This window comes from Egretta garzetta, unplaced genomic scaffold, assembly GCF_000687185.1.
Source record: "Egretta garzetta isolate BGI_Z169 unplaced genomic scaffold, ASM68718v1 scaffold10, whole genome shotgun sequence".
Classification (NCBI taxonomy): Eukaryota; Metazoa; Chordata; class Aves; order Pelecaniformes; family Ardeidae; genus Egretta; species Egretta garzetta.
In genome coordinates, this window is record NW_009258268.1 from 1,352,945 (window position 1) to 1,371,038 (window position 18,094).

The following is an 18,094-nucleotide window of genomic DNA, read 5'->3' on the forward strand; positions in this document are numbered from 1 at the left end:
CAGCATTAGATTTTTGTGTGTGAAATGGCAAAAATGAAAACTCTGTAAGAGTCATTTAGTTTGCCATGATAAGCAGAAGTGCCCTTAAAATTACCAGCTTGGATGGTTTCTAAGGGATTTCATACTGCTTTGTAACAAGAAATTTTATTTAATGCCATTACTTGAGAACTTGAGGGAAAATCTCGTGTGAATTAAGTGACTGTCACTTAGAGGAACTAAGCTGCCAGCCTTTTTCTACCTCTGAGGTTGACTTTTAGCATCTGCCTTTGGAAGCATTGGAATAAGGCACCCAGAAATCTAAAGCTAACCTCTACCACTCAGGTATTTTTTTCTGTTGTTTGTCATACTGTGAATAACAGTATTAAGTAGGTGAGTATTCAGCTTTTTCTCTTAAAAAATAGATTGACAAAGCAGCTATGCAGAGCAAGTATGTTTGCCATATGCCAAGTGCTGACTTGGTTTTCACTGTCCTGCCATTGTGAGCAAGTAAATTTTGGTTTTCCCATTCAAAGAACAGGTATTGTTCTGATTAAACTCTACAGCTCTGTACATAGTACTGTGATGTAGAGGTGTGCATGTGTCAGCAAAATGATCTTACAGGGTTTAATTAACCAAGAGTGTGAATCTAGCGTCATTTGATGAACCTAGGTTCTAGCATATCTAGGATATTCAAAGGCTCAAACGCTGGCCATGTTGGAATTGGTGAAGAGAGGAAGCATGGTGAAGAGCCCTCCTCGTGTAGAGGAGGCAGCAGTCAGTTTATGTAGACCTGTAAGATGCACTGAAGGCCCATTTTCAGAAGTTAGTGACAAACTCTTTTCTGTAGATTCAGTTGAGCTGACAGGTTATACAGTAAAAAAATCTGTGCTTACACAGGGATCAAAGTAAAGACTTGACTGAGATAAATGCCTCTTTCACTTAAGTATTAGCAGTTTCAGCAGCACAGTTTTTCCTTTGATTGATGAGCAAGTGCAGTTGTACATCTCTGCATCTCTTAAAATACCTGAATTAATATGTATATCCCAAATTACTGATTTTCAATGAGATACATGTAGCTGGTCCTTCTCGGGTCACTGCTGGGCTCCATTTATTTCCATAGGGTTTGGGGGAGGGGAGGTAAATTTCCTTTTGCATGGAATTGATACCTTGATGAAGGAGTTTGGAAGTTCAAGTTCAGCAGTTTTGACCTCATTTTCACAGAAACTCTTAAGGGTTTTTTGGACAAAAGCCACTTCATTGTGTCTTTACAAAGATGGCTAAGTTAGCAAATACTCTTGCACAATTTAACATTGGATTTGAATTATAGTCATTGACTAGAGAGAAACTGGACACCTATATCACTAGGTGTGGCTGCCCTGTATTTTTTTGAGAAATTTCTGTCGAGCTACATAAAGCTATGTTTTAATTGATGTGGGAGCGTTCTTTTTGAGTACTGTAGTTCAGTAGGACCCTAGCAATCCAGTTGATCACAGGACTGAACAGTGCTTTATATTCAACGTAGTGGATTGTTAAACTTCTCCATGTTGAAGTCATTGACTGAGAGATATTTTTAATGTGGTTTGTGGGTTTGGTGGTGGGGGTTGGTTGGGTGTTTTTTTTTTTTTAACTTCTTGCTGCAGGTTGTAGTTTTAGAGTGTTTATACCGAGTCCCTTCTTAGTTACTGAAATGTCAGGTTAGTGCTGTACATTAGTTGTTTTATTGGGTTTATCTGGCAAGGTTTTGGAACTGGGAGGGCTGCAGAGGTGGCTTATGTGAGAAGCTGTTAGAAGCTTCCCCGATGTCTGATAGAGCCAATACCAGCCAGCTCTAAGACAGATCAAGGCTGAGTCCATCAGCGACGCTGGTAGTGCCTCTGTGATAATGTATTTAATTACAGAATCACAGAATCACACAGAATCGTAAGGGTTGGAAGGGACCTCAGGAGATCATCTAGTCCAACCCCCCTGCTAAAGCAGGCTCACCTAGAGCATGCTACACAGGACTTCATCCAGGCGGGCTTTGAATATCTCCAGAGAAGGAGACTCCACAACCTCCCTGGGCAGCCTGTTCCAGTGCTCTGCCACCCTCAGAGTGAAGAAGTTCTTCCTCATATTCAACTGAAACCTCTCGTGTTTCAGTTTGCATCCATTGCCCCTAGTCCTGTCGCTGGACACCACTGCAAACAGACTGCTTCCGTCCTCTTGACTTCCGCCCTTAAGATATTTGTATGCGTTGATGAGATCCCCTCTCAGTCTTCTCTTCTTCAGGCTGAACAAGCCCAACTCTCTCAGCCTTTCCTCGTAGGGGAGATGCTCCAGTCCCTTTATCATCCTAGTAGCTCTCCTCTGGACTCTTTCTAGGAGTTCCTCGTCTTTCTTGAACTGGGGAGCCCAGAACTGGACACAGTACTCCAGGTGGGGTCTCACCAGGGCAGAGTAGAGGGGGAGGAGAACCTCCCTCGACCTGCTGGCCACACTCCTCTTAATACACCCCAGGATACCATTGGCCTTCTTGGCAACAAGGGCACATTGCTGGCTCATGGTCAGCTTATTGTCCACCAGGACTCCCAGGTCCCTCTCAGCAGAGGTGGCATTGCTCAAGGAACAACGTCAGGGCCGATCCTGTTCAGCATCAGCATCATCAGTTACCAGCACAAGGGGCGGAAGGCACGTCAGCAAGTCGGCGGGTAATGGTAACCCAGAGGGGGGGGAAGCAGTTCACGGCCTTGATGGCAGGATTAGTCTTCAGAGGTACCCTGGATGAGACAGAGGAACGGGCCAAGAGGAACCTCCTGAAGTTCAGCAAACACAAAGACACTGTCCTGTCCCTGAGCTGGAATAGCCCCCAAGCATCAAGATGGGGTTGTGGACCCACTGGTTGGAGCAGCTCAGCCAAAAAGCATTGGGGTGCTGGCAGGCAAGACGAGGTGGCTTCCCCCAGAGCCCTCCCAATCCAAGGGGTTCTATGATTCCTAATAACTGTATCTCCCAAAGACCAACTTGACTTGGCCCTGGGTTTTTTCATCTTTTTTCACATGTCCCCACCAAAGCATACATAGTCACAGATTTTTGTAAACAGTGATTTCGTAGGTCAGCAACCTCAGTGGAAGAAAATTGTGTGTGTGTGCATGTGCGTCTGTTGGGTACAACTGTCAGCAGCAAAAAACGGAAGATGCAATTTAGCTCCTTTGTGAAGTTGCAGCATTCTGTTGTACTTGGTGCAATTTCCATTAAGAAGATAATGCCAAGCATGCTCCTTTTTACCTTCCTCCTATAGACTGTGAACATCTCTCTGCAACCCTTCCCCTTTCATCTTCTCCCCAGCTTTTACCTCCCTCTGTGTCAAGAGGCAAAGGTCCAACTCTAAGATGGTGCAACTGTGTAACCCTGGCTCAGGCTGCTGAGAAAACAAAGTTGTGGCAAGCGCTGCGCAATGGCGTGTAGGAAGGTGCAGTACAACCGGCAGCAGAGCTAGGCTGTCCCGTCTGGAGTTGCCAGTAGCTCACAGGATCAAAATGATGAATACCAGCACAGAAATTATTCTAACCACAAAGAGAATGAAAACAGGGAAAGAATCATAGAATTGTAGAATCATTTAGGTTGGAAAAGACCCTGGAGATCATTGAGTCCAACCGGAAACCTAATATTGCCAAGTCCACCACTAAACCATGTCCCTAAGTGCCACATCTACCTGCCTTTTAAATACCCCCAGGGATGGGGACTCAACCATTTCCCTGGGCAGCCCCTTCCAGTGCTTGACAGCCCTTTCTGTGAAGAAATTTTTTCTAATATCTAATCTAAACCTGCCCTGGTGCATCTTCAGGCCGTTTCCTCTCGTCCCATCACTTGTTGCTTGTCACTTATTACTGCCAGACAGCTGTGAACCAGTGTCATCAGTGCCCTGGTGTTGGACGTGGCGGTCGATGGCGGCTTGGCAACGGTGCCTTTCTGCTCTAGGGAGAGGCCGAGGCCTGCCCGGCCGGTGGGGGCTCCTGTGTCCTACCGGTGACCAGGTCAATGTTTACCTTGGAGCTTGTCAAATCCCGGCCCTCGCTTCTTCGTATGCGCTCCCGATAAACAACACTGGATCAAAAAGTTATCGTCAATGTTCTGGAGGAACCTCCTGGACTGTGCGCATCTTGCCGTGTGGTCCTTCCAGTTGATATCCGGATAGTTGAAGTCTCCCATGAGGACCACAGCCTGCGATTGTGAGGCTACATTTAGCTGCCTATAGAAGGCCTCATCAACTTCCTCATCTTGATTGGGTGGCCTATAGTAAACACCCACCACAGTGTCACCCATGTTGGCCTGCCCCTTAATTTTCACCCATAAACTTTCAACTTGTTCTTCATCCGCTCCCAGGTAGAGTTCTATACATTCCAGTTGCTCTTTTACATAAAGAGCAACTCCACCACCTCGTCTCATAGGCCTGTCTTTCCTGAAGAGCACATAGCCATCAATGGCAGCGTTCCAGTCATGCGTGTTGTCCCACCATGTCTCTGTAATCGCAATGAGATCATGGCCCCGCAACCACATACAGAACTCTAGCTCTTCCTGCTTGTTCCCCATGCTGCGTGCGTTGGTATAAAGGCATTTCAGTGAGGCAGCTGAGCACCTAGGCTTCCCTGGAGGGATGAAAGAAGATCTGCCACAGCCAAACCCCCGTTTAGGGCAGTTGGTCTTCTGGTTTTTGAGATGGGAAGTAGCCACATCACGTATATTGCTGCACTGAACAGACACACTTGTTCCCCCATCAGATGTGACTGCGATCTGACCCCGCACCCCACCCCCCAAGTCCTTTAGTTTAAAGCCCTCCGTACCAAGTTGGCCAACCTACTGCCTAGGATTCCCCTGCCCCGCCTAGAGAGGTGGACCCCATCTCTCCCTAACAGGTTGCAGTCGCCAAAGAACGTCCCATTGTCATAAAAGCCGAAACCCTCACGACGGCACCAGTCACGTAGCCATGAGTTTATGTACATGATGCGCCTGTATCTGGCCGCTCCCTTCCCTCGGACTGGTAAGATAGAGGAAAAGATAACCTGGGCCCCAATGCTTTTCACTTGTACCCCCAGGGCTCTGAAGTCTTCTTTGATTTTGCTCAGGTTTCTGCTTTCCGTATCATTTGTTCCTACGTGAAATAGTAGTAGAGGGTAGTAATTAAGAAAGGGCAAAACCCGCTGCAGAACAACTGTGAGAGAGGAGTGAGAATATGTGAGAGTAACAGCCCTGCAGACACCAAGGTCGGAGAGAAAGGAGGGGGAGGAGGTCCTCCAGGCACCAGAGCAGAGATTCCCCTGCAGCCCATGGTGAAGACCATGGTGAGGCAGGCTGTCCCCTTGCAGCCCATGGAGGTCCATGGTGGAGCAGATGCCACCCTGACTCATTTAGACACCTTTTCTGCTGGAGTACTTTTAATAATAATAAACTTCTTTTTTTTTAAATTCACAGTGTGAACAAGCAGGTAACAGTGTTAGGTTTGATCTCCTGAAATGTCAGCAGACTATACTTATATTATTTGTTGATGTAAGCAATGAGTTCTTGGTGAGTTCTCATCTTCCATACATATCTGTTCACTCAACTAATTGTAGTATCAATTTATTTTTTGCTAGGGGTTTAGGGACTAACTTTTCAGGTTGGATTTTTTTTTTCCAGAGGATGAATTGTCTTTGATTTTTCTGTAACTTCCTACAGGTATCGGACGATGGTCGATATGTCTTGCTGTCTATCCGAGAAGGGTGTGATCCAGTGAACAGACTGTGGTACTGTGACCTACAGGCAGAGTCTCAGGGTATATCAGGTATGCGTCTTCTTGCTTTGTAAGTTTCTCTTCATTTTGAAACAATGTAAGACTGGAAATACTTTATTTATGTTTAAATATATATATTTAAATTTATGTTGCTTAACCTCCTCTCTTTTGTTCTAATGCAGAGATCATGAGAAAATATGCACTGCTTCTGCTAGCATTCAAATTTCTTTTATGTACCAGTAGATGGAAAACTCCATTCTTAGTTCTGTAGCTTGTTTAAAAGGAAAAATTGAGATAATATAAGCAGCCTTACCAATGTATGTTCATTTCTTTCTACACCACTAGTACTTTTTCAGGTTTAATTTTTTTACATTTCAAAAATTCATGTGTCTCCCTTCAAGCACTGATCTCCCTTTTTCAAAAAAGTACCTGGTTTATAGGTAACATTTTTTCTCCATATTGTACTAGGAAATGAACAAAAATCCTCTAATATTTTAGCAATATAACTTTGCTTTGTAGCATCATTATTATTATGGTGGGAGTATCTACTCATATTTCAAATACTGATTCATGAACTGTTCGCTTCTTGCCTTCTAGTTGGATTAGCCTTTGGCTTTTGTGTATTTGACTTTTTATCCTCAGTGGTATGGGTTTAAAGTATGGTACTTTGCTCCATATGGCTGTTGTTGAGGGCTGGCATAGTTAGTTGCTTTACTGATTGGTGGTTTTGTATTTCCAGAGTATTGGATTAATGAAATCTCTTCTTCAACATGTGTTTTGCATAAACACAATTTAGCTCTTTTTGATTTTTTTTATTTTTTTTTTTGTGGCTTCTGTCTTCAGAAACTTCAGAAACAGAATAAATGCTGCAGTAGCTCCTTGTTAAATATTGGATCTTGAGAAAATTGCTCTCTTGCCCAGAAACAGAATATTTGAGGCTTATGAGCATGATTAGAACTGGTAGCAGCTCTGCAGTGCGGGGTGTATAGTTTTGTTTCTCCCTGCCTTTATTATGCTACGTGGATGTGTGGTCTTCCCTTAGTTCATCAACAAGCCTTAGTGCAATATTTTGAATTTTGGTGAGTTAAGTGTTAGTGATGATAGTTAACAGTTTTATATTCCTTTCTGGGGGCTTATTAATTTTGTTTTGTGGGCATGTAACTCTTTTCTTTTTATGAAGGATATTTCTTAATTACTTCTAAACTTGTCTTGGACAACTGAGTAGTTGTTTAATGTCCACTTGAATGTAGAAAATGGCAGACCTGAGCAAAATCATTACAGATGCTTTCCATGCAACTTTATTACAAACGTAAAACTGTAGATAAAACTGTTTAGTACAGTGAAGCATTTTCATAAATGATAAATTGCATTGTCATTCAAGTTGACACTTTTCAGCTAGAGATAGAATACATAAAAAGCATAGCTCTCCTCCCGTATTCACCCTCCTGTGTACAGATACACAGGACAATCTTGAAGAGAATACTAGCATGAAGCCTTGAAAGACCATAGATGAGGTTATGAAACTTCTATTTTTGTACTACCTGGTATAAGGTAAACCTACAGTTTAACCTTTTCTGGGCTTGGAAATGCTTCTTTAAGTTTTTTCTCTGAACCGGGCTTTGACTTGCCTCCCTATTTGTTTATTGATAGGTGGGAGTTGTTCCACCTCTCCAAATCTCCCTTTGGCATGTAAAAGGAAAGATCTGTAACTATTTGCTTGAACAAATTCTCTATTTTATAAACTTAGGAACTGTCTCATTAAGTTGCCAAATGCATTTTCTGTACAAAGACTCTTACCTTTTACCCCTGTCTTTCTACCTCCATGTTAGTAAGTACAGACCTAACAGTAAACATCTGGGTTGATGTTTCCTAGAGTTGATCTTCCATTCAAATATAAATACCCTGAACCACTGATCCTTCAGCCTTTGGTGGCCAGAGGCAATAAAATTGAGCAAACAGTTATACATGTTAGCTTAATTCTTGGCTGTATCTATCTAGACTACAAGATGTGTAGTTTAGTTCAATTTGTAATTTTCCAGGACAGCAAGTATAGAAGAGGTTCCTTATGAAGTTAGGAGAAATTATTGCCAAATTTCATTATTTAAGCTGTTTTAGACAAGTAAATAAGCAGTTCTAGAATAACAGAGTTTAATGGCAACTCTTAAGACTTGCATTTAACTGCCAGTTTGTACAAACTGCTCAGTAATATCTCAAGGTATGTTCAGATGGGTTAAGATTAAGCAATGCTTAGAGAATTCTTAATGAAACCATGAGATACACAGCATTACAAGAGCCAGTATTTTTGTGTAGTATGCAGTGTTCAGTACAAGGGGCTATGTAAGTAGTAGGCTTGCTATGAGGTGTTAAAATAATCAAGTGTCTTAGAAAAGTATCTGTACTTCTAAAATGTATTACATTATCCTTCTATGTTCTAGAACAGACTATTTATGAGTAGACCTCATACCTTTGGTGACATCTAAAATACTTCTTCCCATTTTCCTCCTTCAGAACTATTGAATGTTTAATCTGAGCCTTTTTACGTGACCTGTTTACAATGATCTGTTTATTCAAAAATCCATTCTAGTGTTCCAAATAACTCATCTTAGTTCTGAAAAAAAATATAAAAGCAAAAAAAAGTAGGATAGCTAGTGTTTTTCCAGTGTCTTAGATGGGACTTGATATAGATAAATAATTAGATTTTCAGACATGTCTTTTTCTTCCCTACTTGCTTTTTTAATCCAGGTTGTCCAAGAATACACTAGTTCTTTAGAAAATTGTAATTTTATGCTTTAGATCTTTCAAGTCTCAACCTTCTCTAGGCTTGTTCAGAGGGCATCACCCACAAAAGGCAATGAGGCCTTTTCAAAAGGTAACAGGCAGTAGTAATGTTTTATATGGCATCCATTATATATACACCATGTATTTCTTTGTGAGGAAGTAAAAGCAACTGCTAAGCAAAAGGTAATGGATAAGTTCTAATATTTACGAACTTTGTGGCAAAACCCCTAGTTATAGAATGACACACTTCAACAGATTTTTAAAGCCGCTCTGTAGCAGATATTGTTTATAAAATAATGTTTCAATCATGTAATCATGATTTTTTCTCTTTTAAAATACTTTCTGTCCTAAGGTAAACATTCCACTGCATACATGATACATGTAAAACTAAGTTAGAGAATTTTCTGTTACTTAGAATTGCACAAAAATGCAAAGAACTAATTCTCACCTGTGACCTACCTTATTGCCTCTTTTCCTTTGACAGGAGGTAATCAAATTTCTTAGTTCCTTAAATGCTTTTCTTTAGAAAGAACATGTTCTCATTGTCAAGAAATATGACCACTGAAGAGTGAATTTCTTTTCCTTCTGATGTGAGGGCTTTGTGGAGCTAACTGTAGTTGTGTTACTATTTCTGAGAGATGATGGTTGCAATGATAAAGGCTGCTTATTTGGCTCACTTGCTAACAAATGGCTGTGAAGAAGTCCTAAAGTTCAGTGTTGCGACCTTAGTACTGACTGCCAAAATGCCAGGTGGTTCTCTGTGGGAAAGCTGGAGGGATGTCTGTGAAATGCAGTTCATTATGGTTATAGATCAGTAGTTTATTCCCAAGATAGAGAAATGTATCTTTTTACTGGGAGATAAATATCCATATTTCATGACTTAAGAAAAGTAACGTGGGATAACTTGATTTTTAAAAATTTAGCACAATTACTTGTTTATGCCTGTGTGTATTTTTGGTAGTTCAGAAGCAAAGAGAATGAATTTTGAAAACTAAAAATAAATGCTGCTATTAACACTTTCTGCTCCTGAAAAAGGAGAAATAATTTCTTGGGGGATGGGAGGTGGGAAAAGTGTCTTGTGTTAGGAACTAAAATAGCCAGAAACTAGAAGAGGATGAGAAAGTCCTCTCTATCTGTAGGTTAGATGTAAATTTGTAGAGGAAGTGGTGAAAATGGCAGGGTATGTTGAATGATTGAATGTGTGTTTCCTAAACAGACTTCTGTTCTTTTATAACCGTGGCAAAGTTTGCATTAGAAGATTCTCTTTCAGTGGGTAGGATGTCAGGACAAGATAACAAAATATAACCAAAAAGGTGCCATCAGACTTAATAACCAGAAAGTTGCATCAGACCTAGATCCAGCATGTACTATCTACCATAAGAAATAAACCAGCAGTTTTTCAATATCTAAGACTCATCAGATCTTTCAGTTATTGAATCTTTGTGGTGTTGATAGTAACTTCTCTGTAGTTTACTTCAGGCTAACACTATCCAAACCACAAAGGGCCAACTTCTTGCCTGTTTGTTATGGTGTGAGGTATGTTTCACAGCTTTTAAGTTGACTTACTTAGTGTCACACTTCAGCATTTAACTGTTACTGTACTGATGAGTGTCTTAGTTTCTAGACAGTTAACGTAGCAGTAATATTTTTTCTCTTGTTCGTTAGTTTTTTAACTTTGATTGTCTTAGGCCTCAGTCCTCAAAATTAAAATTTGCTTTAGAAGTACTGAATAAATACTCCAGAGAGTTCACAATCCAGGATCTGCTGAAGCCTTAAATGAGTCAATAGGAATGTGACAAATTGAAAAATTTCTTGAAAACAACCCAGCCTTCCCCAAGGAGAAGCACTAAGTTGCTCTATTCAGTGAGGACTGTAGAAGGAAATTTCTCTTAGCAATAACGCATCTGTCATCAACACCATTCCCTGAATGAAATGAGAATTTTTTTCCTTCTCCTAAGCCTGAATGCTTATTAATTCTGTAGGACAGATTAGTTATCTTAAATTGATTTTATCCTGATTGGGTTTGATTAGTTAAGAGATGTCTTCATTGCATAGTGTGTACAGTGGTAGAATTTATTAACATTTGTTATTTCACACTTATGTAATAGTCTGGCTCATTAAAACATTGAAAAACAGTAATTATAGTCTCTTCCAAAGTTGGACCCAAATGATCTGCTTTTTCAGTATTTAGGGTGTTTTGAAAGTTCATAATTATAATTTGATCTTGTCCAATCCCAAAATGTCTGCATTCTTGTTTTATAGAAAATGAAAATAGAAGCTGGAAAGCACCACGTTAGGGAGCAGTGAGACAGCAGAAGAAATTATATTTGGCTTCTTCAAAGAATAGTGTGGTACATTTTCATAGTGTGCCTCTTAATCAGCAGTGATCTCCAAAACCGACAAAAATCCGATTTCCAGGGCGGTTGGGTTCCACTTATCTTAATAACACTTCTAAATGCAATTAATGAACAGATTATCTGGATAAAGTCTTACAAACAAGCAGCATAATTAATTATTGCTATCCTCACAGGTTAAAAAAAGAGACTGAAGGCAGCTAAAAGTCAGCTCCAATCTTACATCAGTGTATAATCTCTACCTTTTATATTTATTTCCTGAAAAGGAGCAAATGAGTCTGAGATACTTGGCACCCCCCTGCAAAGGTCCCAGTCATAGAGTCATAGAATTGTTTAGGTTGGAAAAGACCTTTAAGGTCATCAAGTCCAACCATCAACATACCATCTACTACCTTTTGCTGTTCCTGAAACAGAGACCTAGCACAGAATTTGCACCCCATGTGGCCATAGTTTGTATTTATGTTCTTCTCAGTACCATCCTCCTGCTAGAAGTCCCAAGCCCTTCAGGTCTTCTGGCTGATAGAAGCATGTGTTCAGGCTTCCCCTTGCTTCACAGGGAGTGGGGTACTCCGCCTGTGTCTGTACAGTAGGAGGTTAGGCACTGTCTGTACTCTGACACTGAAGCCAAGAGGTACATGCCAGCTCACCTCCGTGTGTCAAAGCTCTTTTCCTCCAAGACATCATAAAGTTGCCTGTTGGGGTGATTTTGGCAAATACTGTCCCCCAAGCTGTGATCACATACTGTCTGCTAATTGGCACAGACTAAAAACGTGACGGGGGATGTGCTAGCAGTTAAATAGTCCGGAACTCATGGAGTGTGCTTCAGGCCTGTCCCCCACCTCTTTTTTGTATATTTATGTATACATATCACCAGGTTGATTTCACGCAGCAGCCTGTTTTGTGTCAATTCTTTTACAGCCGGGGATATGAATTACTGGCATCAAGTATAGACTTCTTGTTGTGACGTGTTTCCAGATGAACTATTCAAGAGCTGAGGAGATGGCAATGTTGGGTGATGGACAGAAGTGAGGAAAGGAAACCATACAGTTCCAATTTACCTGAATGAAAGTTATGTTCTTTTAAGGAGCAGTGGTCACAGAACAGGAATGGTAGAAATATTAGTATGATGGTGCTGACTGTAACAATTTCTATCAAAAAGTTGTCGTAAGGGAACAGAGAGGTAACCTTAAAAGATGGTCTCCATCTCTCTTCCTTTCTCTATGTGCACGTCTCATATCTTTGACCAAGCACTAATTTGTGAGGTACAGAGTTGTTTAAGTTGGAAGGCATCTCTTGAGATCATCTAGTCCACCTCCTTTGCTCAGTCAGGGTCAGCTAGAGCAGGTTGCCCAGAAAAAAAAGAGAACTAGCTGTAAGACTATTAAAGTGAGTATTAGTTATTTCAGAAATAGTACTGACTGGCAAAGAGGAAATGAGGGAAATTGAAAAATGAGAGAAAATCTTACGATATTATAGGTAGCCTAGGATCTAGCAGATAACTCATCTGATACAAATGCTTCTTGTGTGTTTTAAGGACAGAGTCCTTTGACAGTAAAACTCCAATTTAGTGACCTTAAACAAGAGGTGAAATAACAATAGATTAGAAAGAGGAGAGGGTTTGATTATTTCAGTCAAAATGCCTTTACATCCTGGAGATGCTTTCCAAGGAAAGACATGTACCAGTAGTCTGAATTTGCAACTGAAAGATAACAAGATGACCATTGTATTTTTATTTATTTACTTTTAACACCATGTTATGGTGATATTCAATGAACTGGTTACTAGATTGTTGAAGATGATTGAGCAGAGAAAGCTTCTGTCAAATATGCCAGAGACAGGACTATGATTTTGTAATGAGGAAAGAAAAAAGTAACAGAGCTGGTAATTAAGGTAAAGGACCTAATATATGGAATGCACCTCATAATTGAAGGGTCACGACTGATTTTCTAGTGTTATAAATGGTCTTGTGATAATTCTGTACTTGCGTTGTCTTCCCCCCACTCCATTCTTTTTCTTCCCTTCTTCTGTAACAGACCCCTGCCACCTCTGTTCCCTGTGGCACTTCCAGGGGTTGCACCTGTCTTTTAAAATCTGACAGAGGCAAATTATTGCTCTGGTTATAGGAGTCCCTTTATCCTCTTAAATCTGTTTGAGATGCATCAGAACTTAAATACTGTTTGAGCAGCAGTAATAAACAGTAAGAGCATGTACGTGTGCTTAAGGACTAAAGTTACACTACCACTGTAGAAGTTCTCATGCTCAATGTGCTGAGTGTGTTGCTCTACAGCAGCGTCCTGGCTGTAGCAGCAAGGATGAAGAGGCAAATCTTCTCTTGTCTAGGTGGGGCAAAACAAAAGGTAGGGCTTCCCTTAACTACAAAGGGATCAGGGAAATAAAGTGTTCCTATCCCTGACATTTTATAGGTGTGTTAAAAGTTGCTAGCTGTTCTCGTACTGAATAGTAATGTTCTGGTTTCTAGGTTGAGGCCCTTGAAAGATGTTTGTGTTCCCATGAAATGAGTAATAGTTTGGATCCCTTTGATGGTGTGCTGTACAGCTTATTTAGAAATAGCAATTGCTTTTATAATTTTTATCTCATTTTAAGGAGGCCTTAAAAAAAAAATTCCATGCAATTTGGCAACATTACACTGGATATACTTAGAGGTTGGGAGGTGGCAGATTTCATATGAGCATATACAACTTCAAGTCTTCTCTGTCATGTATACAGGTTATGATCTAGTTTTTCATTATTCATCTTTGGGGGTTGGTTTGTTTTAGGTCAACTAGACTTAATTCAGCACACAGATGGGCATATAGGAGGGGGTTATACTCAAGTCTGGTATCAGCCAATTTCCCATAGTTCTGAATTTATTTACATTGTGAAGTCATAGTTTAGAAAGCTACATTGCAGTTTCTTATTGCAGTAGAGTAAATATGTTGTACTTAGGGAGGGTTGTTAGGATTAAGGTTGGTTAGCTCATTTGTGGGATTTGTTTCTAACTTAGTGTATATTAGAAACGTGATACAATTTTTTTTGAAATTTTTTTACCTATATGTTAAGACCTGCTCGCTTAAAGTAAAGTTTTATTTTGTTGGTCTGAAAGACAAAAAAAAAATTTTCCCTCAAACAACACAGTATCCCGTTGAATTATTTTGCTTAGATTTGTAGGATAGAGTGGAGAAGCAGAATGAGGGTGGGGAGGGTGGATCCATCTTGGGAAGAAAGAAGAAACAGGAATGCAAAATGAAACAGTATGTTTCGTGTGTGGAAATGAAAAACACTTATCAAATATCTGCCTGACAGAACTCGGAAGATGACTGTGAATTCAGGGATGAGTCAGCTACTGTGGGAATTATTGAGCAACACAACATAGCCCATAACAGGCTTGCAGGAGTTCAGATATGTCTTCCCCCAGCAGATGGAAGGAATGCGCAGTCTTCCCTTTTTACTTTTATTTGTATGTAGCATGTTTTTATAGCAAGAAAAAGATTTCCTTTGTAATTTAAAATTAAATTAACTGGTTTCTGGCCGTTTTGAAAAGATTAATGCAGTTCAATCCAATTGAAAAAGCTGTAAAACCTTTTTTGCCTCCTTAAATTGTGATTCTTTACCATATTTATGCTCAATTACATGCCTATCCTGTTTTTATTGAATATTTAGACACTACAAATAAATAAGGAAATATGTCGCTTTTCCATCTTAGATATAGGTCGAAAGGGAAGATCCAGATTGTCCCACAAGAATCAACAAGAAGTGGAACAGAATGAAATAAAAAGTTCAGCCCTTTTTGCTAAGAATCTATAAGTAGTAGGAACAATGCTTTGCTTTCCAAAGCAGAAGAATACTATTGTAGCTGTGCCTCTGTCTCTCATACCTGATGGTGTTGCATTTTTCTGTGGGTCCTTTAATCTTTTCTTTACCCCACTTTTCTTGTTTTCTGACTAAGATTCTGGCAGGCAGTGATGCTAAATCAAAATGCCTTGTTTCAAGGTGTCTGACAGGTTTTAGCTTGCTTGCCTCTAGTTATCTTTGTTGTCTTAAATAATTTCCACTTCTTCATAAAATGTGATGCTTCTGTTTGTAAGAATGGAAGTCATCTTCAATCATCTTGCTAGTGAAGAAGGATTATTGTACTGGGCCTTACAAATAAGGAACATGATGTATATTTCCATGTTTTGTCCCATATTGGATAGATCTGTAACATGGTCTGGACATTACAATACTAAAATATTTCCGTATTTATCTTTCAGATTCTTTGCTACCCTATGGAACCTGCAGTCCTGAGCTACATTTCCATTCTAAAAATTCTATACTCTCCTTCAAGTAGCTGTGGATATGGGGGCTTTTACCTTCATGCTCACCTCTTTGGTTGCTTATGGGGTGGGGTTTAGAAAGATTAGGGAAAACTAAAATGATGGGATTCTAGTCAGGATTTCACCACTCTTTGTCAGCCACTGAACCACCTAATACAGTTTAATTTTGCTTTTATGAAATTTCAGTAGCAGAGGTGTAACAGCTGTACACGGTGTCAGGAAGGACAGCACTGTGGGTTCATGTCCAGAAGGTTATCTATCCCTTATTCAAGACTCCAGATTTCTCTACTTGTCTTGCCAAACCGCAAGTAGGATTTTCAAGCCTTGACTCTTACAGCAAACATTTAAAAGTGATCTAATGCTAAGTATTTCTTAAAAAAAACACACACATTTTCCCAGTAGCAGAGCATTGTAAGGCACAAATTTTTCACACCTGTTTTATCAAACTTATCTTCCAGAATACAGGCAGCACTCAGGTTTGCTTGTATGCTGAGCCAGGCAAATACAGAACTTCTCTCATTTATCGCTTTGATTAATTGTGCTTCTTGCTATACTTGCAAATGCCTCATATTAGCCAAACAGCTGGATACACAGTAATCAAGCAATTAAATATTATCAGACCTTGTTGTATACCTTACAAAAAAAAAAAACAAAACCCAACCCAAAACAACAACAAAAAACAGAAACCAGCAGTGCTTTTTCTGTAGCATGTCTCTTACAGTTTCTGTGCCTGGTAATAAGTTTGTTTTTCCCTTTTCTTGAGAAATGAGATTGTTTCTTTTCGATTAGATTGTCAGACTTGACTATTTATTCTTTTGAACGTGTGGTTGGTGGGGATTTAGCACAAATCTGTTGGTGTGCAGCAAGAAATAAATGAAAGCTCTTTAATCAGCCTTGGCTATGAACTTAAACCAACATGACACGGCCAATTGGTCTTGTTGAAGTTGTTCTTGGTATTGACCTGTTTCTTTATTTTGTATTGTGGTAGCAGCTAGGAAGCCTAATAAAAAAATATCAGGATCCTCTTGATGTGAGTACCATAGAGCTGATTTATGAGTCACAGACTCAGAGCTCTGTGCAGAGCCCCACTTTCCTCTTCCTGTGGGAGCTGAAGCATGAGAACAGAGGGGAAAAAGGAGGGGGGATATAAGTCAGCATGGGGAGCAGAAGAGGTAGCTCTTGTTATAACCTCTGGTGACATGGACACTGTGAAAGGCTGCTGTGACTTCTGGAATGCAAAATGTTGAGAGGGACAGCTAATTGGAAAGCACAGCCCAGGTCATTGGATTGGAAAGGATTGCACTGGCTAGAAGCTAAACAAAGTTTTGGAGAAGTTGTAGGTACAAGTAGTTTGGGGAGAGAGGACAGTGGTAGGGGCTCCTATGCTGGGATACCGGGCTGCTTGGAGATTGGCAGTTTGTGTCTGGTGGGACCAGTGAGAGGTGCTGGAAGGACACATATACGGGAAGAGGAGCTAGTGTAAAATATTTGAGAACCACTGGCTTGGAAAGGTGCAGTAAAATTGAGCAAAACCTGAAGTTCACAGCTTGCTGGTTGCTTAGTCATTGTCAGCTGGAACTGCTTTGTACTAGACTGTCAAGGACAGGTTGCAAAAAGGAATTTAAGAGCAGGGTTATCAGCCATAAGAATTTTTATTTTGTTGCTTTGTTTAGAAGGTTATTCTTCTTTTCCCCACACTGAAGAAAGTATGTATGTGGTTTGAGGGCAGGTGGAAAAATGAAGGTGATGTCTGTCTACTTCCTTTTGAAAATAGGATTATCTGGCCTTTTGCATTTTAGTTTAGTCTTGCAATTTATAAGGCTGTCTTTTAAATAAATAAATAAAAGCAATGAGCAGTGCTATGTACAGGGACATCAAAGGGATGAGTCAGTGTGTGCTACGTAGCCTGAAAAAGTGGATCAAAACCTTTGTAATGAAAATGAACAAGAGAAAAAGGATAATGAGGGAACAGTAGACATCAGCTAGAAAGTGGAATGTGGTAGGAGGGAGAGTACTTCTTTTTTTTTTTTAAAGACTTTTCTGTAATTGAAGTAACTTTAAAAAAAAAAAAAAAAAAAGACCTTTCAAAAATCAGTATTGAAACAAGGCCATTATATCCTTGTTCCCTAACAAATAGGGAGAAAAAAATCAGTTGAGTCTTGGAAAATATGTGGAAGCCTCAACAATAGAGTGTTTACTTTGAAAAACAGTTTCATATCCCTTATATGGCAATTCCAAAGAGTTTCTCTTTCAATGTCTTTTTTTTTTTTTTAATTGGAGGCAAATCATCAGCAATAAAATTATATAGCTTGCTACTAATTTGAGCAAGGATATCTTCATGCTGCAACTGTCTGACTGGACGTTATAAATAGTATTCACAATGAAGTTAGTTTTTAGATTATGTATTTGTGCTTTTCTTGGTATATATTAGAGAAAGTGTGTTGAGAGAGTGATCCCCTTCAGTTCCTGTTTTTCTGTTGCCGTGTTCTGCTGCATGAGGACATAAGCTATAACTCTCAAAATAAAGCATATATATATATATTCTCTTCTCCTGTCTTTTGAGTGGAAGTAAAATAGAAGCCTTGAAACTGATGGACAAACCTCTGCTTATAAAAGTGCTTGGTTTATTTCTTCTGGCCTAATCTTTGCTATATCTTGACACGTCTGAACTTTTTAACTCAAAGGAATAAATATTGCCTCCTTCCATTTGTTTATTTTTGAAATTGCAAATACATTAACTTTCCATGATCACTGAGTAGCCATCATCTGCAGGATGAGTGGTACTGCGAGCCCTCTCAGTACAAACACAACAAAGTTGCATTCCTTTCAGGGACATCTTAGTATCTCCTCTCCAGTATTCCCTCCCTCAGACATTTGTAAGTGGTCAGGTCCCAAGAGATTAAGAGATCTTACTTTTAAAGAGA

At 39.9% G+C, this 18,094-nt stretch overlaps 1 protein-coding gene across 1 annotated transcript in view; it reads left to right on the forward strand.

Annotated features, from left to right (window-relative positions):
- The window catches only part of LOC104135572 (prolyl endopeptidase), a 110,924-nt gene that overhangs the window by 25,342 nt on the left and 67,488 nt on the right, over positions 1–18,094 (forward strand). The window contains exon 6 of the mRNA XM_035888812.1: positions 5,671–5,776. Within this exon, the coding sequence (XP_035744705.1) occupies positions 5,671–5,776 (106 nt within the window). The remainder of the gene's footprint in view (positions 1–5,670; positions 5,777–18,094) is intronic.